This window comes from Prionailurus viverrinus, chromosome B4 (assembly GCF_022837055.1).
Source record: "Prionailurus viverrinus isolate Anna chromosome B4, UM_Priviv_1.0, whole genome shotgun sequence".
NCBI lineage: Eukaryota > Metazoa > Chordata > Mammalia > Carnivora > Felidae > Prionailurus > Prionailurus viverrinus.
In genome coordinates this window covers 22,935,306-22,961,219 of record NC_062567.1, presented here as the reverse complement: position 1 = coordinate 22,961,219, position 25,914 = coordinate 22,935,306, and the positions used below count along the sequence as shown (strand labels likewise).

The 25,914-nt window shown below is 39.2% G+C and overlaps 1 protein-coding gene across 2 annotated transcripts in view; it reads left to right on the top strand.

Annotated features, from left to right (window-relative positions):
* Nucleotides 1-6,280: 6,280 nt before the first annotated feature.
* MPP7 (MAGUK p55 scaffold protein 7) overlaps nt 6,281-25,914 on the top strand; it is a 218,128-nt gene continuing 198,494 nt past the window's right edge. For both annotated transcript variants that reach the window (XM_047865088.1, XM_047865087.1), the window contains exon 1: nt 6,281-6,435. In XM_047865088.1, the coding sequence (XP_047721044.1) occupies nt 6,399-6,435 (37 nt within the window). In that variant the 5' untranslated portion in view covers nt 6,281-6,398. The remainder of the gene's footprint in view (nt 6,436-25,914) is intronic.

Here is a 25,914-nt window from a genome sequence, read left to right as displayed (position 1 = left end):
ATTTTCAAAACTACTGGTTCACAATCCACATGTAGACATGATTTAAAAAATCACATTTGTTGGGGTGCCTGGGTGGCTCAGTCGGTTAAGTATCCGACGTCAGGTCATGATCTCGTGGTCCGTGAGTTCCAGCCCCATGTCAGTCTCTGGGCTTACAGCTCAGAGCCTGGAGCCTGCTTTGGATTCTGTGTCTCCATCTCTCTCTGTCCCTCCCCGTTCATGCTCGCTCTTGCTTGCTCTCTCTCTCTCTCTCTCTCTCAAAAATAATAAACATGAAAAAAGATCACATTTGTCAATATCACCACTGATCTCAGAAGAGCCTTTGGGTATTGGGGAGCTACTGGAACTATGCAAAATGGGGGCTGGGTTGTAGTATGTTTGCATTTGTCAGTGAACTTGGTACCTTGCAAAGTGAGGACAGGACAGCCTATAGTGGAACCAAGTTTTATAAAATTTTATTTTGGGGGGCACCTGGGTGGTTCAGGAGGTTGAGTGTCGGACTCTTGATTTGCACCTCAGGTCATGATCCCGAGGTTGTGGGATCAAGCCCCATGTCAGACTCTGCAGTGAGCACATGGAGCCTGCTTAAGATTCATTCTCTTTCAGGACACATGGATGGCTCAGTCGGTTAAGTGTCCAACTCTGGATTTCAGCCCCGGTCATGATCTCACAGTTTGTGAGATCGAGCCCCACAACAGGCTATGTGTTGATAGTGTGGAGCCTGCTTGGGATTCATTCTCTCTCTCTCCCTCCCTCCCTCTCCCTCTCTCTCTCTCCCTCCCTCCCTCCCTCTCTCTCTCTCTCTCCCTCCCTCTCTCTCTCTCTCTCTCCCTCCCTCCCTCCCTCTCTCCCTCCCTCCCTCTCCTCTCTCTCTCTCCCTCCCTCCCTCTCTCTCCCTCCCTCTCTCTCCCTCCCTCTCTCTCCCTCCCTCTCTCTCTCCCTGCCTCCCTCCCTCTCTCTCTCCCTCCCTCCCTCTCTCTCTCTCTCTCCCTCCCTCTCTCTCTCCCTCCCTCTCTCTCCCTCCTTCTCTCTATCTCTCTCTCTCCCTCCCTCTCTCTCTCCCTCCCTCTCTCTCCCTCCTTCTCTCTATCTCTCTCTCTCCCTCCCTCCCTCTCTCTCTCTCCCTCCCTCTCCCCCTCCCTCCCTCCCTCTCTCTCTGCCCCTCCCCTGCTCAAGTGCACTCTTGTCTCTGTCTCAAAATAAACATTAAAAAAATTAAATAAACATTAAAATAAACACTAGATTCTCTCCCTCTGCCCCTCCCCTGTTCACATACACGTGCATACTCTTTCTCAGATTAAGAAAAATTGTACTTTTATTGCTTGAAAGCTTATGTTTTATCATTAGCAACACACACTGTCAATTTTTCTTGAGTCCCAGACTCCCTTCATTCATTTGCCAGACAATATTTAGCAAATACTCGAGCCTGACGAAGGGGACCAGCTGAATAATTTGCCTTTCAGTTGTCTTTTCAAATACAAATGGTTTCTCATGAAACACACGGCTAGTATAGTTTACTAAAAAGCATCGCACAGGTGTTTTTCTTTGAGACAGACATGACTTCATTTGAAGGCAGCTTCGCTTTCTGCATACTTCTCGTTTCATCACACAGAACGTTAAAAAGATGGATACCGAAGAGGCAATTATTTAGTGATTGAATTAAGAACTTTTTACTTTATTAAGAGCATTCTAGAATGACCCCCCCCCCCTTGTCTTTGTTTTCTTCCTTTTTCACGAGCATGCTCGGCACTGAAGAGCACAAGGATGGGCAGTTTCAGTTCGGTGCCGGTGGAATTGCCCACCGTTCCTTTTCGCTGTCAGTGAAGACGGGCACGGAGCACAAAAGGCAAATGGCACCTCAGAATTGCTATGAAAATAATTTGACCTACTGAACGCCTCTGAGAGGGTCCTGGAGACCGCTGGGGGTCTGCAGACCACACGCGGAGAACAGCTGGTGTAAACAGCATAAATACCATTTTACATAAACAGATCTATGCCACTAAGCCACACGTTGCCTCCTTTATTTTCTTAGTTCTATCTCAGGAGGTTTTGAATAATGTTAACAGATACCAGTTGGCTGCTTGTACTGGCCAATATAACTAGTAAATCTTTCAGATGGAGCGTCTAAAAATCATCAATGTAATTTTTTTTTTTTAGAAGAAGTTTACTCTGTGCTATTTTATTGCTCTCTTCAGATTTTGGAAGTGCAACTTGGAATATTTGTAACTGGTGAAGTTACTGGACGACTGGGTACAGTTGCAATCTCCAGCAATGGTAGCATATTACTATGATTAATTATTTATGATGACAGTTAATTAGACGTTTTCATGTTCTTGAATACTCCGCCCCATTGAGAGGAAATGTGTTTGGAAACTAGGTCCACTGCTTGATCTCTTGCTCATCTGCCTAAACTTCGTGGGTAGGTGTAGTATGGTGATTTATAGTAACAAATGTGTATTTGGTTTTCACACAGAGCTCCTAAAAACCCTTGGAATTAAACCCAGAGTGATAAACGTATCTTGTCAGTGATGACATGCCCCTTTCAGACACACCTGAGATCATGGTAATGCCATGACTTGTGCGAGGGAAGCTCCTGAGAATGGGGGCAGGTTGCCAGCTGACCAGCCTCGAGTAGGTTAGCGAGTTGGAACCCGGCAGTCCCACCTCTGGAGATGCGAGGAGGGCTAGGGGCGGGGCCGATTGAATCAACCATGCCTATAAAATGAAGTCTCCATAAAAACCCCGTCGGGAGTCGGTGCACCCCGAGAGGGAGAGGGCATGGAGGCTCCGTTCTCCTCCGCACACACCTTGCCCTTTGCGTCTCCTCCATCTGGCTGTTCCTGAGTTGTACCCTTTCATAATAAACCAGTGATCTAGTCAGTAAAGGTTTTTGAGTGGTGGCTCTCACAAATGAATAAAAACCGAGCAGGGGTTCACGGGAACTTCCGGTCTGTAGTTCATCCATCCGAAGCACAGGTGACGGCCTGAATTGGGATTGACGTTGGGGGGTTGGGGGGAGGGGTGCGAGTAGCGGCAGTCTTGTGGGACGGTGCCCTTAACCTGTGGGATCTGATGCTGTCTCCAGGTAGATAGTGTCAGAATTGAATTAAACTGTAGGACGCTCAGCTCGTGTTGCAGAATTGCCTGCTGTGTGGGAAACCACGCTTGGTGTCCGAAGTGACGTGTTGTATAGTGAAGTATAGAGAGGAAGAGGCACACAGGAAGAGTGTGTATTTCTCTAATAGTGTGTATGTGAATATTAATGAAAATTTTTGCAGGTGACTATGTCGCTAGGTACAATTAAGACCATTCTTGCTTTACTGAAAACTCCAAAAAAAAGAAAAAAAAAAAAGGAAAAAAAAAAAAAGAAAAAAAAAACTTTCAGTGACAAACACTTGCACTTCCACGGTCGACCATTAGGTGTCACGAGTGCTACGGGAGCCCTAAGGGTTACCCGGGGCCAGTAGAAATTGAACATTGTAAGCTCATAGACCTTCACGTATTTCTCTGTTTCCACATGATCGATGCCAGAAGAACCTGATACTGTGTGATATATAGAAGCAAGGTACAACTGGAATAATGAAATTTCAAAAATAAGCCTTTTTAAAGGAGGGTTGTAATAGTTCTATTGGGTATTGTAAATGCTTCAGGTGCACTTGATACCGCTGTTAGGTTCCTGGCGTTTGGGTCTCTCTCTCTTTTATGGAAAGATGGATTGAACTTCAATTTAAGAATATTCGGTAATCCCTCTCAGGACATACTGTAACAGCTGGTATTTTTGTGTTGTAGTAAATCGATTCCATACAACAGTCAGTAATAATTATGACTGGGTTCTGACAAATTCCAAAGTATTTTCAATAAATTTAGCCAAAGAAAATAACATGATTACTAGAAAAATTGAGCTCAGTTTGAAAGTTAAACCCAGCAACTCTGCTTCATTCCACAAAATAGTAAGCATTTTACTGGTTGGGATTTTATCAAGCCATTTATTTTTTATGAATATACTTACATATGTTCTGAGAAGATAATTACTTTGTAGCGTATATTTCTTAGGTGATACGGCTTTGGAAAAATTTAACCGCAAGTGTTCATTGTGAAATAAAAAATGCGAAATGCTAAGGTCTTTCATAAGTGGCTTTATATGTCCAGCAGCATCAACTCAGAAGGGTGTTTTGATGTGGGAATGTGAGGTTGTCTTAGTATTGCTAGAATGTTTGATATAAGCAGAAGATCACTTATTATACAGTGTTGGCGATTTATAAAAGTGAAGCATTGTAAGTTCTCTAAGGTGTGAGGAAAGTGGTAGTTTGCAGGGTATAAACTGTATCGTGTATATATTTCTATAGTTAAACAATCTGTACCATTGAAATTATGACTTATGGCATAAAGAGCTTAAGTTATCTACACACACATGTGATAGCTGTCTACCCACATACGTGTACATATTGCCTTAATGGGAGAAAGGTGTGTGCCTACACTTTCCAAATTTCAGCCGTTTCCTCCTTTTTTCTCAGCAAAACAGAGAAGTCTTATTGAATGCTTTCTTGAAATTATGGTCTGGTTTTTTTTTTTTTTTTTTTACTTTGAGTTCCAATTAACCAACACTTGTATGTAGCTGAATTTTAATCCTGATTGTTTAGAATCATTTATGAAAGCAAAGGCAGAGTTACGTTTTAAAATTATTGGGGAAAACAGCCTCATGGGTGGGCGTTAGTGACACTTAAGTCTTTTTCTCTTATTTTTAGCTTAGTGATTTATATTTTCATTTGGTATTGAAAATAACTGCTCTTACATTTTTAATTAATAGTCTTCTCTGTATGGATACGTCTGCATATTTTAACTTTGCCAGCCTTCCTAATACGAAACAAAATGCAGGCCGTTCCAACAGATAGTCTGGTTCAAGAGAGTCTGGTGAGTTTTTTCATACTAAAGTTCACTTTGATAATTAAATAGCTAATTTAGAAGGTCTTAATAGAATTTTACAGCTTGGACTTTTTCAAGTGAAGTTTGGCAAGTTCATTTTTCCTTACTCTGTAATATGAATCAGCAACTTAAAGGCTTTATGAATTGAAGTGAGCCAGTTTTTTGAGTGTTTACAATATCTGTTTTTCTTGTTAATATATGTTAAAATATGCTTTTAAATTACTGACTTTGCTTTATAGAGAACTGGGGAAAATGCACTAAAAAATGGACCTAAACGCATTGTGTGGGTCTTCTGATTTCTAAAAAGTGTAAATGTAGTGTATTTTTCCGTGATTAGGCAGCCGCGGTCTAAATTTAAACCACATGGCCTTCTCCCGGGTGTCAGGCCAACGTAAATTTTAATCTTGCTACTTTCTTTTATGTTTGCATTTTATAATCTTACTGCTTGAGCTAAACAACTCCAGTTATAACGGCCAGCGTTTCTTGTTTGCTTGTTATGTGCCAGATGCTGTGTTGAGAGCCTTAGCGTGTATAATTATCAAACAGTCCTGAAGTGCTGTTCTCTCCGTTTGTATGTAAGGAAATTAGGGCACAATAAGGTTCAATAACTTGTCCAAGATCACAGACTCAGCCGAATGAAAGGTCAAGTCAAACTCTGGAGTCCTTGCTCTTTAGCTACTATTCAATAGCGCCTTGCTAATTATTTCAGGATAAACCTTGGTGAAAACAGCTTTTGAAAAAAAAATGGATATTTTTCAAAGGTGCATCAAAGCTTAGTTTTTACTAAAAGAATTTACTTTCATACGTTAGCTCGGATTGGTAGGTTTCGTTGAGATTACTAACACTTCTGTGAATCTCTAACATCGTCAATTCTAGAAGTTTTTCAGGGTGATTTCGCAGCTTTCAGGCAGAGAACTCTGCAGTTGTCTTATTAGGACGAGCTGTTGAAAAAATTACAATTACTTATAAGTTGTTGACAGTCTATAGAGTGTCTCTGTTCTGCATTAGGAAGATAGCGTGGGATCGCAATAATAGAGGCAAAGGATTTTAGGATAGCATTGGCGTAAAAATCTTTAAGTTCTCAGTCTGTGCATTCAGCACTCCAACTGTGAAAATCTTTAAGGAAGCCTTGATACATGTAGGAGGAACTTTAACGGTTTTAATTAGAAACCTCCCATCAAGATAAAAAACTCCCGCACTTAATATTTACACGTAGCGGAGACGTGTAAACTTTGGAAGATCTGATCTTTCTGGTAAGTGTGTTGGAATAAGAATTTCGAGTTAGTTGCAGAATGTCGCAGTTTGGTAGTCTCCCCTATTATTATTATTTTTAAAGCGTTTCTTCTCTTTTTAGAAACGGCCTGCACGATAAATCTTGGTCGACAGCGTGGCTGTTGGCCACGGACCTGGACTCCCCTGTGGCTTTCTAAGTGGAGAGCGTTTGGTGCGCGTTGTCCCAGCCTGCGGCTTGCATCATGCCGGCGTTGTCAACAGGATCCGGTAGTGACACAGGTATGTGAACCAAGAGGGGCGGTTTTCCTTCCGTCCTTGCATTTTCTTGTTCGCAGTGAAAAACAGCATTGCTTTCAGTAAGTGCGAACAGATCATGCCTGTTTTTCCGTAACCAGCAAGAGGGGCACAAAGGCAACTAGGATGCCTCCTTCCAAGGTAAACGTCGTCAGGGGACCTTGACTGAACACTGCTTTCTCCTGGTAGCGATGGCTTGTGCTGATGCTCTTATATGGTCTTCCCCTTTGTGATAATGCCATGCATTTAAATTTCTTTAAAAAAAGCGAATATTTTAAGCATGCAATAAAGTATGGCAAATCCCATGATACTCCTGGTACTCTTCACTCAGGTTTAATAACCTTCAGACCTGACACTGTTTTCCTTTAAGAAGTACAATATTGTCCCTACCCCATTCTTGCGTTTTCTTTCTTCCTGTCACCGGAGGGGGTGGGGGGTGGCAACCAACTATCCTGAAGTTGATATGTCATTAAGGGATTCAGTTAAAACAAGCATATTTCACCTTCCTATCCGTTGTAAGATTTAGTGATACTTAGAATAAAGAGTTCCAAAAAAGAAAAAAACCACATGTATGTGTAAAGTCCTCTTCCTTCCGACCTGTTTCAGGAGGCGGGTGAAGGAGGTCAGTGCCCCTTTGAGGTCCTGTTCTGAGGTTCCCCGGAATCAGCACTCTTTGGTTTTAATTAAAAAAAGTTTTCATAGTATGCTTGACATACGATGTTACATTAGTTCCAGCTTTACAATACAGTGATTCAGCTTCTGTATATGTTAAGCTGTGTCCACTGACTACAAGTATAGCTGCCATCTGTCACCATCCAGTGACACCATATAGTATCATTGACTATATTCCTATGCGGTGTCTTTTATTCCCGTGACTTACTCATTCCTTAACTAGAAGCCTGTGTCTCCACTACCCTTCGTCCATTTTGCCCACCCTCTACCCACTTCCCCTCTGGAAACCATCAGTTTGTTCTCTGTATTTATAGGTCTGAGAATCAGCACTTGTTAAAAATGTAGATTCATGAACCCTTCCCAGAACTTTTTTTGGGGGTGGAGAGAGAAGAGTATTTTAAGCAGGCTGCATGGCCAATCCCAAGACTCGGGGATCATGACCTGAGCCGAAATTAAGAGTCGGACGCTTAATGGACTGAGCCACGCAGGTGCCCCCCAGAACTGTTAAAACAGAATGTGAGTGGGGTGGGGGAGCTATGCCTTGTACTTTTAAGACCTCTCAAAAGAATGGCATGGTATGTGACTAAAAAGAACGTCTCGTATGTTGCACTGACCGTACTGAATTTGGTTCCATCACTGCCGTTCCGTAAGCAGCTGAGATAGTGGTCTCAGTGTGGGCAGTTACTGGTACCATGATTTTCACAAAGCTGAATCACAAATTTGGAAATATTCTTGCTATTTCAAGCATATCCATCCTTACGTTTTGGCAAGTTTTGTCTCATCTTTGTCCATCAGTAATGATTTTTTTCCACTGTAATTTACACTGAGGGTTATTAGTTTTTCTGAGGAAGTAATTTTGATGTTTAAATACCTGAAAATCTTTTTTTCTCAAGACATTAACTTGGAAGCCAGCTCCTTTGGAAAATTTTTTTTTCTTCGTTTTAGTTTTTATAAAGTCCCACATTGTGTTCTACTATATAAAATGAATGATTTAACTTTCCATAGTGGTTTGGGAAATTATAGATAAAATTTATTTGAGCCATAAATTTACTACAGTTATGTAATGAATAAGTTTCATGCCTTGCTGTTTGCCAAAAATGCCTTAGTTTAATTGAATGCAAAATATTGTTGCTTACATCTTTCTTAAGGAATGATTAAAATGGAGTATTTATAGTTTATGGGGCAGTTGAAGGGTCAGTCATGAAAATAGCAGAGGCTATTCAGAATTTAAAAAGGACTTTTCCACACGTAGCTGGCTCCCTTGATGCGGATCTAAAGTGCCTGTGTCATTCACACCTGGCTTTGTGATATTTTTTGACCTGTATGCCCAACAAGGCTTGAGTCCAGCAGAGAAGACCTGCTCCAAGAGTCACTGCATTCAGGGAAGTTCCAAAGTATGGTGCACGCATCAGATGCTTATGGTTCCCTTCTAGTCCCTTGCAGACCAGATGCAGTTTGCCAGTCAGGGGTCATTTTTACCCTAAGCAGAGTTGCTTAGCAACATCCTCTCCTGGGTACAGAGCTAGAGAGCGTAACCGAAGGGCAGAAGCAGAAGCTCGGGTGGCAGGGGAGTGGCTCCCAGCGGCCCCTGATGCACATAGTCCTCGTGTGGGACTATACTTTCAGTGTAAAGCTTATACCACTTCTCCCTCTCCCCCTTTCTACTGATTTCACCAAGGGAAATAAATGCAATTACACAGGTAATATATAAAAACATCGTCGTTGTCAAAGATGCATAGATAAAAAAAGAAAGGACTTCTTAATTACCCACCCATTCTCTGCCCCAGTCTCATTTTCTTTCTCATTTGATGAGTTTCCTTCAAGAATGTTGTATACATTAAACACTTACACACGGATGTACATAAGTGTGTTGTTTTATGTCTTTGTTCCTTTTTAATCAGATTCTGTTCTACTCTGTGGATTGTTCTAGAACCTTTTTTCCTATATCAAGTAAGATCTCAGAGCTGGAATTCCACAGGGTGTGTGTGTGTGTTTGTATATGTATACATACGTGTGTGTGTGTGTATATATCTATCTATATATATACACACACACACACACGTGTGTATACATACACGTATGTGTGTGTGTATATATATATATACACGTGTGTGTGTATACGTGTGTGTGTATACGTGTGTGTGTATACGTGTGTGTGTATACGTGTGTGTGTAAACGTGTGTGTGTATACGTGTGTGTGTATATACGTGTGTGTGTATATATATATGTGTGTGTGTGTGTGTATATATATATATGTATATATATATATATGACCTATCTATCTATACAACCATTTATGTATCTACCTCATTCTTTTAAACTAAGGCATACTTTTCTGTAGTATCACAGTGTAATGAACCATACTTCTGTTGATGAAAACCCTAGTTTTGCTTCTTTTATAATATTTTGGGAAAAAAGATGTGAATATTTAATGGATGTTATCAAATTGTCCTCCAGAGTGGTTAAGGCACTTAATGATCCCATGGACAGTACATTGGGGATTCTTTCCCCCATATTCTTGTCGAGCTTCAATATCATAAGCCTTGATAATTTTGCCTATTTGATGGATAAAACATGGTATCTTAAGTGTTGAATGTGCATTACTCCTGATATTGAGCAGATTTCCATTCGTTTAATGGCCGTTTATTCCTCTGATTTGTCGATTCACATCCTTTCCCGTTTTTTCTATCGGTTACCATTTTTTCATGTTTTTACAGAATTTCTTTTATTTGTATTTTGTATATTATGGGACATTTTAGGTTGAATCCCATTTTTTCTGGTCAGCCATTTGTCCTTTTTTTCTTAAATAGTATTTCTTTTATTGAAGTTGAAAAATTTTATGTGGGCAAATCAATCTTTTCTGTATGGTTAATGCTTTTTTTTTTTTTCCTTGTGCTTTCCTACCTACTGCAAGGTCATGAAGATATTCTCTAAGATTTTTTTTTCCAATAATTAACACAGTTTGTATACATTTGGAATTTTAGTCCAACTGTAATTTATATGTGGAGTGAAATAATAATTGTCTAATTTTATTTCCCACATGAACAACCAGTAGTCCCCAAATAACTTATTCAGTAGTCCATTCTTTTGACATAAATTTGTAATATCCCCTCCATTGTTCACCAATATATGTTCTGGATTTTCTTTCTTGGTTTTTTTTTTTTTTTAATTTCAATGGACTTTATTTTTTAGATTTGCAGAGAGATTATGAAGATAATACTGAGAGTTCCAGTATACCTTATACCTTGTTTCCCTGATTAACATCTTACCTTAGTTTGGCACATTCACTTCAATTAGTGAATCAATATTGAAACCCTATTATTAACTAAAATCTATACTTTATTCAGATTTTCTTTGTTTTCCCCTAATGTCTTTTTTTGTTTGTTTGTTTGTTTGTTTGTTTTTGCTCCTGGATCTCCCATTACATTTGATTGTCATGGTCTCATTCGGCTCCTCTTGGCTATGAGGGTTTCTCAGACTTTTTTTTTTTTTTTTTTTTTTTTTTTTGTCTTTGGTGACCCTGGCAGTTTTTAGGAGTTCTAGTCAGGTATGCTATAGAATTCCCCTCTGTTAGAATCTGTCTGATTTAAGTGCCATTGCTATCATATCAAGGGTACATACTCTCAACTTGATTTATGACTATTGATGTTGGTCAACTGGCTAAAGTAGTATTTGTCAGATTTCTCCACTGTAACATTATTCTCTTTTTCCATTCTTTCCACACTGTACTGTACTGTGCAGTCTACACTGTGTGTTATGGTCTCCCTCCTTTAGGCTAAAGTTTCTGTATAAAATATTTGGAATATTTTGTCTCTTTTCTCCTATTTATTTATTCGTTTATTCGTATCAGTATGGACTTATGGATATTTATTGATATTTTGGGCTATAATCCAATACAAATTTATTTTGTTGTTCCAGTCGTTCCAGCTTTGGCCCCTTTGATATTCTCCTGTCAATGTGGGCCTGCTTGTTTCTTTCTTTTTGGCACTACAAGATGTCCCAGGTTCATTTTACAGTGCTCCAGTCCTGGAATCAACTATTTCGCTAGGGAGACCCTACCGCCTTTTACTGGGGAATGGGATTAGAACCCAGGATCTGGGTGATGGTTTGCATATGGCTATCAGAGTGTTGTTTCTTTCAGGTCTTCTCATGTGTCAGAGCAAAGAAATACATACATGTACACTAACCCATGTAGATACACACATCATTATAAACATTTTTGTGTGCAATCAGCTATAACTATATTAAGCTAAACGTGAATTCTTACAGATGTTGCCAACTCTAATTAGCAAATGGATCATTTTCGCCTTCTTCCCTTTCTTATTTGTAAATTCCCACCCCCAACAGTGAGAAACCTGGCCGCCACCATCCATTTACTTAAATTAATCGGTTCCAGGTACATGTCATTAACCTGTACCTCATGGGAAACAACTTTTATGAACTAGAGAGTTGACCTTGTTTTTATTCCTCTGATAGTGCCGTTCTTTTTTTTAATCTTATGAAATCATTCCTTTTGTGCATAGTACCTATGTTAGTTTTAGTTTTATAAATTCATTAAGTATGTTTTTTTTCCAAAAATCATATAATGTGAAATATATATACAGAAAAACACATAAAACTTTTATAAGATAGTTCTAAAACTGGTTACAATGCCAACATCCACGTGATCACCATCTGGTTCAAGAAATCAAGCATCCTGAAAGCAGCCTGGGTATTTCTTCTTTTCACAATCGCCTCAACCTCCTTAGAGATGGACATTAAAAAAAAAAAAAAACCAGAAAACAAAAGGTTGCAATTTTACACTCTATATAAAACATAGTTTATGATTTATGTAAGCTCCCTAGGCCATATAGTTTAATTTTGCTTGTTGAACTTTATAAGTGGAATTATGTCATATGAATTAGATTAGTTCTATGTGTTACAAGCACCTTCTCTTGTTGTATGACTAGTCTTCTCATTTTTGCGCTTTCCTCCCCTGTTCTATATGCAGAAGTCATTAATTTCCAATCAGTCGAGCACCATTTTCCTTTAGGTTAATGATTGCTGAATTGTATTCATGAAGTATTTCCTTAACTTACCATCAAAAAGTTATTCCCTTTTCAGTTTCCGTTTTGATTTTGATATTGCAGATTTTTGTTTGTAAGGTGTGAAGGCTCCATATTAATTTTTCCCGTGTGGGTATCCAGTTGGCCCACCATGGCATAATAAAGACCGTGCTTCCCTTTGCTTGCTGTGCTACTATCTGGAACCTTTGTTACAATGTCGAATCACAGTGGTGATGGTGAACATCTTTGCTTTTAGTTCTGGGTCTCAAAAGAAATTACTTCAGCATTTCTTCTTTGTCATATTTGCTCTAGATTTTTTCATATATGCCCTTTACTGGATTAAGGAAGCTTCCATTTATTCTTAGTTTGCAAAATGATTTTTTTAATGACTAGCCATTGAATTTTGTCAAGTGCTTGTTAATGTATGTATTGTGATGATCATCTGTGTCCTGTGAATCTCAACACAGCAAATTTCATTGATATTTGACTATTAAACCAACTTGTATTTTAGAGAGAAACCCAATTTGTTCATATAATCTGCTGGATTTAGTTTGCTCATATTTTATTTATAACTTTATGTTTTTATGAATGACTTTAGCCTGTAATTTTGTTTTGTCATTCTAACAATATCACGTTAGCCTCGTGTAGTGAGGTAGGAGAAGTCTTTACTCTTCTGTGGACAAGTTTGTGAAAGACTGAAATTAGTTTTTACTTTAGTGGAATTTACCTGTTAGGTTATCTGGGCTTGGACATTTTCTTTTTGATAAGAATATTGGTAATTATTTTAAAGATTACAAGAATGTTTAGGTTTTCTCTTTATCCTTGAGTTAGTTTATATTTTTCTAAGACTCGGTCCATTTCACCTAAATTTTCAAATATCTGAAAAAGTTGCTCATAATTCTATTTTATGTGTGCGGTTTCTATATTAGTGGTTTTTTTTTTTTTCTTTTTGGTCCTGGTATTGGTAATTATGGTCTTTTCTTCTCTTTCCTTCATATTGCCAGAGTTTTGTCAATTTTATTAGTCTTTTTAGATATATAACTTTTGGCCTTATGAATTTTCTTCATTGTATATTAGTTTTTATTTCACTGACTTTTATTCTTTTTCTAGTTATGAACATTTGTTCATAAATTTTAACCTTCTTCTTTGCCAAATATTAACATTTAAGGCTGTTTCTCCCTAGGTACCGGTTTTATTACCTTAGAATTATTTTGTAATTGGTTATTTAGAATTTCCTGAAGTATACAAATAAGAATTTTTTTTTTTTTTAATGTTTATTTATTTTTGGGACAGAGAGAGACAGAGCATGAACGGGGGAGGGGCAGAGAGAGAGGGAGACACAGAATCCGAAACAGGCTCCAGGCTCTGAGCCATCAGCCCTGAGCCTGACGCGGGGCTCGAACTCACGGACCGCGAGATCGTGACCTGGCTGAAGTCGGACGCTTAACCGACTGCGCCACCCAGGCGCCCCAAGAATTTTTTAAATTTATCTTTTGTTCCTGATTTCTTCCTTAATGGCTTTGTGGTCAGAAAACTTAATTTCCATTATTTCAGTCCTTTGAACTTGTTTAGATTTTATGGCCAGCTGTATGGTCAATTTCTGTAAGTGCGCTGTGTCTAAAAAGAAGGTATATTCTGCAATCATTGAGTTTAGTCTTCTATATAAGCCTACAGATAAGGTTTTTAATTAAGTTACTCAAATCGTCTGTATTTTTACTGATTTGTTGTTTCTTTTCTCAGTTATCAACAGAAGTATTTTTAAAAGTTTCCCTTTATGACTATGTTTTTGTAGTTCTGTTCAGTTTTTGCTGTATATATTTAATTTTGTATATTTAAATTTATTATTAAATACAAATTTGTTATTTTGCAGGTAAATTAAGCCTTTTTAATGCATTTTATCTGAAAGTAAATATTTTTTTCTGTAAACGTTTGCATGATACATCTTTTTCTATGTCCTTTTACTGTGACCCTCTCTCTATTCCCGCAGTCTTACAGCTTTTGTGAATTCGAGTTGGAGCTTTCTGAAGTAATAAGTTGGACAGGCTTTGCTTCTAACTGGAGAATCTTCAGTTAGTTATAATGTTTGATTTTTAAAGTTTAAAATCTTAACCTATATTGTGTTTTTTTAATCCAAATTTTTCTAAGTTTCTTTTTCTCTTGTGTTTTCTTTTGGATTGATTAGGGTTTTCCTTTTTCATTTTGGTTTTCCCTTTTCACAGTTTTGAAATTAATACATTATCTTTCTGTTCTTTTAGTGACTACCTTAGAAATTACAGCATGCATCCTTCATTATAAAATCCTGTCTTAATCTGGACCTTTATTATCATCCTGAAAAATCCAGGGATCTTAGAACACTTTTGCCTTGTATACTTCCCTCCCAAGTTCAGTGCTATTATGCATGTATTTTAATTCTCTCTAAACCCCCCTCCACCTTGAAGACCTCATTATTTTGCTTTATATTATCAATATTCATTTGGAGTTCCTCCCATATTACCATTTGTTTGTTCTAATCTCCATCTCACAACTCAGCCTTCTCACCCAAGATGATTTTTCACCTGTTTAAAAAAAAACAAACAACTTAGTCTCCTATATTAAATAAAGGTTTATGGCCTTCAAACTCTCTCTTTTAATGTATCATAACATGTTTTATTTGCCTTCACTTTTTCATTATATTAAAGGATGTTTGATATGTGGCATATCAGTTTCAGGTGTACAACATGATTTGACATTTGTATATATTGCCAAGCAAGCAGCACATTGAGTCTCGTTAACATCTCTCTGCATTCAGAGTCACAGAATTTTTTTTTTGTAATGAGAACTTTTAAGATTTACTTTCTTTTTTTGTTTTTTTGTTTTTTTTTAAATTTTTTTTTTTTCAACGTTTATTTATTTTGGGGACAGAGAGAGACAGAGCATGAACAGGGGAGGGGCAGAGAGAGAAGGAGACACAGAATCGGAAACAGGCTCCAGGCTCTGAGCCATCAGCCCAGAGCCTGACGCGGGGCTCGAACTCACGGACCGCGAGATCGTGACCTGGCTGAAGTCGGACGCTTAACCGACTGCGCCACCCAGGCGCCCCAAGATTTACTTTCTTTTTTTTTTTATTTTTTTTATTTAAAAAAAATTTTTTTTTTCAATGTTTATTTATTTTTGAGACAGAGAGAGACAGAGCATGAACGGGGGAGGGGCAGAGAGAGAGGGAGACACAGAATCGGAAACAGGCTCCAGGCTCTGAGCCATCAGCCCAGAGCCCGACGCGGGGCTCGAACTCACGGACCGCGAGATCGTGACCTGGCTGAAGTCGGACGCTTAACTGACTGCGCCACCCAGGCGCCCCAAGATTTACTTTCTTAAAGCAACTTTCAAATTTTCAATACATTATTATTGACTAATGTCACCATGCTGTACATGACTTCCTTTTATAATTGGAAGTTTGTACCTCTTGATCCTCGTAAGTCATTTCACCCCTTGTCCCCCCACCCTCTTCCCTTCTGGCAACCACCAGTGTATTCTCCGTATCTATGACTTTTGTTTGTTTGGTTCTTAGATTCCAAATAAGTGAAATCATAAGATAGTTGTCTTTTTCTGTCTGCCTTCTTTCACTTAGCCTAATATCCTTAAGGTTCATACAAGTTGCAAATGGCTAGCTTTTTATTTTTTTATTTTTTTATGGCTGAGTAGCATAGTATTCGTGTGTGTGTGTGTGTGTGTGTGTGTGTGTGTGTGTGTGTGTAAATTGTCTTTTTGTCCATTCTCATAAATTTGTGAAACTATATCTGATTTCTTACATGCCTTCATTAAGGTTTAACTTGGTAATACATATACATATTTTGTTATAAGAAGTTCTGTTTAGTTCTTTTAAAAATTTTCGGCCAACATTCAAATTGTTTATACCATAGGTTAGTCTTGTTAGGAAATCTGATTAACCTTATTTCCAACATCTAAATCATGATGTTTGATCCTTAAAGGGATAGAGTCAAGTTACAAAAGATTTTGAATATACCGTTGCAATATACCACCACCAGAAGCCCTTTGAAATAACCAAAATGGACTTTATTGGCCTTGCCAGTGTCCTAAAAATGTTTTTGTTTTCATCTTTCATTTAAAAGATGAATGTGGTTATTTTTCCTCTTTGCCAGTGTGTATATTCCATCATGGAAAAGCCATCATGGTCTTTAACTTTCGTTTCCAAAATGAAGTATATTCTGCAGTTTTGAATTGACCATATTTATATTTTTACAGTTCTCTTCCACAGCAAATCAAGATCATTAGGCGTGTGGTTGACTGCTCATGTTCCATGTGAATGAAACACAGTGTACGAATTAGCATTTGGGTCCTTTGTGTGTGTGTGATAGTACACACAGCATGTGCTCCTTAAACTGAATCCATACCCTTAATTCTCATCCTTGTTACTGCTCATGAAGTATTTATGAATGAAGAAGTCTTTCATGTAGTATGGGCTTTTCAGTGATAAACGAAAAGTCACTGAGCGGTATTTTCTCACATTGGCTCTTACAGGAACAGGGAGTGTCTCTGCTTCTGTCCTATTAATAGTTTTCTTCTGAGGTCAATGCCCACTAGCATGCTACACGATAGCAGTTACTCTTCCAAATTGCATGCTCTCGTGTTACCAAAAGTCCAAGAATCTGTTTTATTTTTAAGTTTTTCAAATGAGCGGCTTTATTTATTACAAAGTCAGCTGCAACAAATACTGTTAATTAGAGACAGTTAAAAGTTTGTACACAAAGAAGCAGGTAAGTCAGACTAGACCATGTGCAGGGGGGACACCATACAAATTCTCTGTTTGCTCTGCTGTGGTCGTTAGAGTTAACGTATCATCTTGTTGTGATTACATTGTAGTCTTTACACAAATGCTGGGTAAACAAGTTGCTGAATGTTCTGTATCTCGTGGAATTGTGCGGACACTTTGTATGTCCAGCAGTCATTCCATACAGGAGTTTTGCCAGCAGTTTTCATTCGCTGTGGAATATTTGTCTTTTATTTTGAGACTCATTTTATAATCTTCATGGCAATAGTGTGATTCCTGTTTTAGGTGTAAGGAGTGCAGCGTTTAATCATGCATTTGTGGTTTATTTTTTAGCTAAGTTTTCCTTTCAGGTGAAATTGATATAAAAGCTTCTATTTTAACTATTTTAATTATACAATTTAGTGACTTTAAGTATATTCACAGTGCTGTGCAAACACCACCATTTCTAAAACCGTTTCATCACCCCAAACAGAAAGTTTGTGCCTGTTAAGCAGTAACTTCACTTGTTCCTCCTTCCCCCAGCTCCTCACAACCACCATTCTACTTTGTGTCTCTAGATTATTACTATTTTAAATATTTCACTTAAATGGAGTTACACAATATTTGCCACTTTGTGCTTAGCCAACTGAGCCACCCAGGCACCAATATTTGTCACTTTGTAACTAACTTAGACCACCGAAGGGTTTCAAGGTTCATTCACGTTGTGGCGTGTACCAGAACTTCATTCCCTTTCATGGCTGAATAATGTTCCATTGTGTGTATGTACTACATGTAGTTTCTGCATTTATCTGTCGATGGACACTTGGATGCTCCCAAGCTCCCAAGCATGCTCCCAAGACCTGGTGGCTCTTGTGAATAGCACTGCAATGTACATTGTTGTACAAGTATCTGTTTTGAGTCCCTGATCTCAGTTCTTTTGGGTATATTCTTAAGAGCTGAATTTCCCGCATATGGAATAATTCTGCATTTAGCTTTGCGAGGAAGCACCAAAATGTTTCCTGCAGGGTCTGCACCATTTTACGGTCCTTCCAGCAACGTACGAGGGTTCCAAATTGTCCATATCCTCATGACTACTTGTTTCATTCTATAATTTTTGATCGCAGCCATTCTAGTAGGTATGAAGTGGTACCTCATTGTGGTTTTGACTTGTATTTCCCTGATGACTAATGATGTTGAGCATCTTTTCATATGCTCGTTGACCATCTCTGTATCTTATTTGGCAAAATGTCTATTCAAGTCCTTTACCAACTTTTTTTTATTAGATTGCCTTTTTGTTGAGTTTTGGAGTTCTTTATATATTTCGGATATTAAACCCTTACCACATTTTCAACTTTGCAAATATTTTTTCCCCATTGCGTAGATTATCTTTTCACTTGCTGTATCATATCCTTTTTATAAAAGTTCTAATTTTGATGAAGGTCAGTTATCAGTTTTTTCTCGTGTTGCTCACGCTCTTGGTGGCATATCTAAAAATCTATTGCCAAGTCCAAAGTTATGAGGAATTACCCCTTGATTTAAAATTTGAGTTAATTTTTATATACGGTGCGAGATAAGGGTCTAGGTTAATTCTTTTGCATGCAGAAATCCAGTTTTCCTAGTATTATCTATTTTGTTTTCATCTCTATTTAAATTTTTTTTAAAAATGTTTATTTTTGAGAGAGAGACAGAATGCAAGAGGGGGAGGGCAGAGAGAGAGAGAGAGAGAGAGGGAGACACAGAATCTGAAGCAGGGTACATGCTCTGAGCTGCCCTCACAGAGCCCGATGTGGAGCTAGAACCCACGAGCTGTGAGATCATGACCTGAGCCAAAGTCAGGTGCTCAAACGACTATGCCACCCAGGCTCCCCTTTTCATCTCTATGTCCTTGGTTTAAAAATTACTGGAGAACTTTGATGGCCTCATGACACTGAATTTCTTTTTTTTTTTTTTTTTAATTTTTTTTTTTTAAACGTTTATTTATTTTTGGGACAGAGAGAGACAGAGCATGAACGGGGGAGGGGCAGAGAGAGAGGGAGACACAGAATCAGAAACAGGCTCCAGGCTCTGAGCCATTAGCCCAGAGCCCGACGCGGGGCTTGAACTCACGGACCGCGAGATCGTGACCTGGCTGAAGTCGGACGCTTAACCAACTGCGCCACCCAGGCGCCCCAACACTGAATTTCTTAATGCACAAAGCACTGGGGATAGGGGAAGTTGGCTCTCAGATTAAATAAAATCCAATTCTTACTGTGCTTTGTATTCTCTGTTTTGGTGGCTTATTTTTTGGTTGTCTTTATGAAATAAAGGCATTTTTCCACTTCCAGCATAGATAGATTCACTATCCGTTAAGTTTGCAATCCTGTTAACTTTCTTTATTGATGCTATTATTCTGAGATCCATCTTCTCTAGTAATAGAGAGCAGGAAAAGGCCAATTAAAATTAATCCACATTAAATAAGAGTATGAAAAGAGCAAGGAAATGGTAGGGAAGTCATCAGAACTTTATCTAGAAAAAGGAAATACAAATTGTGGCCACATTTTAAATATAATCAAGAACATTGCAGGTTATAATTGTAACTGTGCTAATTCTTAGCATGAATGAAGACTGCATCCTGCTGAATTTTCCCTTATTTGCATAAAATTGCTGACAACGTTTTATAATAACACTTTGACTTTCCAGTGGATAATAACTAAAATATTTGAAGTCTTTAGTTTCTCAGTAGTAGTTGTTTATTGTTTGTTTTTAAAATTTAGTATTCAGATTGTTCCCTTTTGAAATGAAATGTATTATTGGGTTTGTTATATTTTCCTTGGTTGTTGACTAGCAGGCCTCTTTCAGAGAGGCTCGGTCACCACCATCATTGCTCACCACTGAGCAGCTCTTTGACATTACGTTTTGTCAGCCTTGTAAAATCCTGTATTTTTTAAAAAAAATATCTATTCTTTATTTTTGAGAGAGAGAGAGAGAGAGAGAGAGAGAGAGAGAGAGAGAGAGGCAGAGAGAGAGGGAGACAGAGAATCCCAAGCAGGCCCCATGTTGTCAGCACAGAGCCCAATGTGGGGCTTGAGGTCAACGAACAGTGAGATCATGACCTGAGCCAGAATCAAGAGTTGGGTGCTTAACCGACTGAGCTGCCCAGGTGCCCCAAATCCTGTATTTTTGCAGTGATCTTGATGGCATCCAAGATGAAAACCAATGACATTAGCGTAGTGGGCACGTGTTAAGTGGGAAGAAATGTTTAAATGAGGGCTGGCATTTACACGGTCAGATTATTGGTGAATATCATGTTTATTTTCCTTTGTAACCTTATACCCTTTGGGACTTAGATCATAAATATGCAGAAGATTAGAACTTCTCTGTTTGTATTACTGTTTTCAATGGCTAGCCTTCTATGAGCTAGTTTTAAATCTTTGGTGTATTTCAGTTAATTGAGTACATGACTAGATATACTTGTGTAGTGTAAATTTTCGAAGCACAGTGGTGATAGGCAAATGCCATGAAAGCTGATTAGAAAAACTCTGGCAAGCGTAACCTCTGTAGCACCGGCACAGCCTTATGAAACAGTCATGCAAAAGTCATAATCCTGTTGCAGGTGTGAACCTAGGTGAACAAAATCTTAATTTTTTTTCCCCCTTTGATAGTGCTAAGTTGCCAGTAGAAACTGTCACGTAGCCCATGACAGACTACTGGACCCTGTAATGCCCAGCAGCCTGGACCTTAAGAATTAATGTGTTCTCTTGCATTGGTTCCCATGAGGCTTGGAGCCCACTTAGCAATTTGGAAAATTTCCCTCCTTGTTCTCCCTGCTGGTTCTTGATCAGGAGATCGTGCCACATTGACATTTAAATTAAAGGGACTATCTCTTGGTGGTCTTCTTATGAAATAAGAGTAGTTACATCTGGAGGCAATCTTTGTAGCCCCGTTTTCCGTTTATGCTTGTGTGTATATGGTGCTCGCTAAAATTAGCCAAATTGCTAGGTTTTGTATTCTAAATATTCTTCATTGTCCCAAAAGACCATTCATCTTTTTTTTTTTTCTTAGAAAAAAATCTTAACACAGTCTTGGGGTTTTAGTCAGTTTAAGGGTTTGACAGTTCGAGTGACCCATATATAGTAAGGATTGTCTTGCTAGCTTTCAGATACTTGTGCTGCAGAATTGTTCAATGTGAAGTATTCTTTTATCAAAAATAAAACAACACACACAAAAAACTGGGGTAGGCAGGCTGAAGACTGGACAGAGACCAAGGTCCAGGTCAAGTCAAAAAGAGGATTCAGAGCACCCTGACCCCCCCCCCCCCCCCGCAAAAAAAAAAATCTTGTAAGGCGTTATCTTTAAGCATTTTCAAAAAGTGAAAACCATCATTGGAGGAAAATGCAGTTCTCATGCATTCCTAGTCTAAAACTGGGATTTATAACTGTGTATTCAGGTCAAAATTCAAATTTGACTTTGAGAATTCAAATGAATCATGTTAGACTTACACCTTCTGAGAGTCCTTCAGTATAAGTGAGAAGCTGTCTCTTTAAAGAATAGAGGCTAATTTTCTCAGGATCCTGAGAAACTTAACAGAAGTCTATGGGGGAGGGGAAAAAAAAAAAAAAAGAGAGGTTAGAGTGGGAGAGAGCCAAAGCATAAGAGACTCTTAAAAACTGAGAACAAACTGAGGGTTGATGGGGGGTGGGAGGGAGGGGAGGGTGGGTGATGGGCATTGAGGAGGGCACCTGTTGGGATGAGCAATGGGTGTTGTATGGAAACCAATTTGACAATACATTTCATATTAAAAAAAAATAGATGCTAATTTTAAATGTTTATTTTTGAGAGAGAAAACAAATGGGGGAGGGGCAGAGAGAGAGGGGGACACAGGATCCAAAGCGGGCTGTGGGCTGACAGCAGCGGGCCTGATGTCTCACGAACTGAGATAGTGATCTGAGCCGAAGTTGGATGCTCAACTGACCGAGCCACCCAGGTCCCCTGCAAAGGCACCTTTTTAAAAAAGCCCTAAAATGGGGCGCCTGGGTGGCGCAGTCGGTTAAGCGTCTGACTTCAGCCAGGTCACGATCTCGCGGTCCGTGAGTTCGAGCCCTGCGTCAGGCTCTGGGCTGATGGCTCAGAGCCTGGAGCCTGTTTCCGATTCTGTGTCTCCCTCTCTCTCTGCCCCTCCCCCGTTCATGCTCTGTGTCTCTCTGTCCCAAAAATAAATAAACGTTGAAAAAAAAATTTAATAAAAAAAGCCCTAAAAATGCCAGGGCACCTTGGTGGCTCAGTCAGCAAAGCATCCGACTCTTGATTTCGGCTCAGGTCATGATCTCACAGCTTGTGGGTTCGAGTCCCATATCAGGCTCTGCACTGACAGCACAGAGCCTGCTTGGGATTCTGTCCCTGCCCCCCCTGCCCCCCCCCCCCCCCCGGCCTTCTCCGCAGCTTGCTCTCTCTCTGTATCTGTCTTTCTCTCAAAATAAATAAATAAACTTAAAAAAAAAAAGCCCTAAAAATGTCAAAATTCTCAAAACAAATGGAAAGATAGAAGCATGTGCTTTAAATTAAAATCTGACAGAATGCATGTTAGAATCAAAGTTTTTGGAGACTAATGTATGGGCTATTAACACATTACACATCTGAGTGTACGGCTGGCCTTTCCCCTGTGTTCCCATGACTTCCAGAGCTATCCTGTTTTTTGAATTAAGAAATTTTTCATGCTAGGCGAGTACTTGGTTCTTATGGGAAGGCTTATTTCTTTATGAATTAGTTCATTATTTATTCAAGCGTTTACTGAGCATGCATGTGCCGGCAGCATGGAGGATATGCATCCATCTCACTGCCTACAGAACTGAGTACAAGTGTCTCAGCAACAAGGCTGACTATGGTCGGTATCTTTTTTTTTGTTTTTAATTTGTTTTTAATGTTTATTCTTTTTTTTTTTTCTTCTTTTCAACGTTTTTATTTATTTTTGGGACAGAGAGAGACAGAGCATGAACGGGGGAGGGGCAGAGAGAGAAGGAGACACAGAATCGGAAACAGGCTCCAGGCTCTGAGCCATCAGCCCAGAGCCTGACGCGGGGCTCGAACTCACGGACCGTGAGATCGTGACCTGGCTGAAGTCGGACGCTTAACCGACTGCGCCACCCAGGCGCCCCTTTAATGTTTATTCTTGAGAGACAGAGAACTGGGGAAGGGGGCAGAGAGAGGGAGAAACAGAATCTGAAGCAGGCTCCAGGCTCTGAGCCCTCCGCACAGAGCCTGATGTGGGGCTCGAACTCATGAACCTTTTGATCATGACCAGAGCCAAAGTCAGATGCTTAACCGACTGGGCCACCCAGGCGCCCCTGTGGTCAGTATCTTACGAGAGGGGGAGGCAAAGTGAGATGAAGTTCAGAGTCAGAAGAGATTGAGTGCCAGTTTTTGGGGGGTAGGTGAAATGAAGGGCACCTGAACCGGGAATTAAGAGATGAGTAGGATTTGGACGTAAAATTCTTTTATGTGGCAGAAAATTGGAAGTTTCTCCTAAAGGAATATTTTCCTTAGGAAAATGAATTACAGCTTTTGAGTTCCACGGAAATGAACTTTCACCTATTCCAGTCACTTTTGAAATGTGAGCATTAATAACAATTCAGATACTGTCAATTCTTGATCAATTTCTGTCCTTTACATATGAGATGCCTTCTTTCTTCCTCAAAATACTCGTCCCTCTCCTGACCAAAAGTAGTAAAAGGTGAGGAGGAATAACCATTTTATTCGTTCTCTCTGTCCCTATCTTTTCCTTAGTCACCAGTGCAATTCACTTGATACTTATTGTGCGCTTACTGTATACCATACACTCTTCCAGGAGCTAGAACACAAAAATGAACGAGTACATATGACGATTTTTCTGAGAAAAAGCTTTCACTGGGATGGAGACGGCTAACTAAGCAACAGAACAAAAACTCTTGATGTCCAGTAAGAGAAGCAGGACACCACAGAAGTCAATAACCTGTCTTCTGGTATAAGGCAGTCTGGATTCAAATCTGGGTTCCACTGAACACTTAATCATCCCAGTTTTTGATAGAAATATATTCTGAGCTTAACTGAAAAAAAAAAAAACTTTTCTCTTTGGTAATATCAACTTTATTTAATTGGTTTATATTACTTTTGGAATTTGTCACTCAGAAGACATGACTTTTTTCTCTTTTAGAAGAGAAGTTGAGGCATACGTGGTAAGTGGTTACAGTAAAGATGGAGATCAAACTAAGAAGATGGTTCCATGACATTAAGATGTAATGAAATAGTTCTTCTATACGGCCATTGAAATTGATACAATTAAAACATATATATGTAATTAGCCAAACCTCACATTAAACATTAAACTTCTCTGATGTAGTGCATTTGAACCTCCTAATTTTTTAAAGCTTATTTATTTTCAGAGAGAGAGAGAGAGAGAGAGAGAACATGTGTGCATGTGCTGGGGAGGGGCAGAGAGAGAGAGAGGGAGAGAGTCTCAAGCATGCTCTGTGCTGTCAATGCAGAGCCCCACTTAGGGCTCGAACGCACAAACCCCGAGAACATGACGCGAGCCAAAATCGAGAGTCGGATGCTTAACTGACTGAGCGACCCAGGAGCCCTGAACCTTCTAAATTTTTCAGTACTGTTCAGGAAGCTCAAGTGAACATGTGTTAAGGTATAGGACAGAGTACCTAAAGTCTGTATATTTTGCTTTGCTGCTGCTTGAGAAGTGAGGATTGTGGGATAAATTGCCCTTGTAAATATTATGTAAGGATTTTTATAATAGCAGATGTCTCTTAGACTGAATTTTTATAATGCAGTTTGCACGTTAAAAGATGATTAGGGATTGGCTTCGTTATGTACGGATCCTAATGGATTTGATGGCATTTTTTTTCCTGAATAGTAATACAGGGATTCAGCACTCTTAGCAGAATCATGTCTCACTACTTTAATGATTTGCAATGGTACCTTTGTCTTCTACTCAATTCTTTATGTATACCAGCTCTCTTTCCAGATATTCCGTTATGTTTCAGCAGACTTAGCTGGCCAGTCATAACACTGATGGTTATGATTTCTGTTAGAAAGGAAATTTCAAGCTGTTTAAAGAAGACATGTGTGGGTTGAAGGCCGGGAAGCACTTAGGTTCGTGGTCAGCAGTTGCGAACCACCAGTTTATGACTTTTTGCTTACAAGTAAAATAGAGTTACTGCTTAGGTTATTCCATTTGTTATTAAAATTCATGCGTGGGCATACCATAGTTTAGGAACTCTTGAACCTACCATCTCTTTTCCCCACGAAATAAGAGTTTTTACACATTTTTGATAACATGAAGTTTCTTAGGAGTGCAGCTGTTGTATTTTTGCGTAACAGATGGTCCTCGGGGGAAGATCAGGAAGGCTCTTTCAGGAGAATACCTGAAAAGAAAGCCATGGAAAATAATTCTGAACACTCCCAGGAGCTTTTCTTTGACTCAGTTGCTTATTAATTCACCTAACAAGCCTCTGAGAGGAAACGATAATGGCAGCTACTATGTAGCTACTGGGGACATCCACGTGCTAGGTGCTTTTTAATGTATCCGTGGCATTACACGACGTGGAGGCACAAGTTAGGTGCTAAGAACTCATTCCTTATCTCTGTTGACTCTTGTCGTAGTCCGGTGAGAAATACCTGTTTGTCTTTCTACAGCGCCATTCTCTACCACTAGTAGGCCGGCTTCTATTTACATGATTTCGCTTGCTGCTTTCTTCCTAATTAACGTTCGTGTACCCGTTGGGCTGTCCATTACTTACCGTTAATGCACTGAATGTAGGATGATGAGAATTAAGATTTAGGTTGCTGCTCTGCCATGAAAGCCAAGAGGCAGATAACCTCTTTATTTGGCTTGGCCTAACTACATGTTAGTTTAATTTTAAGTATATTGGAATAAATGAAGACAAATCCTATCATGCTATTGACTGCAATAAAACAAATACAGTACTTCACCTGTAATAGCCGACTAACTATTCCAGACTAGGGGGCCCTATAACT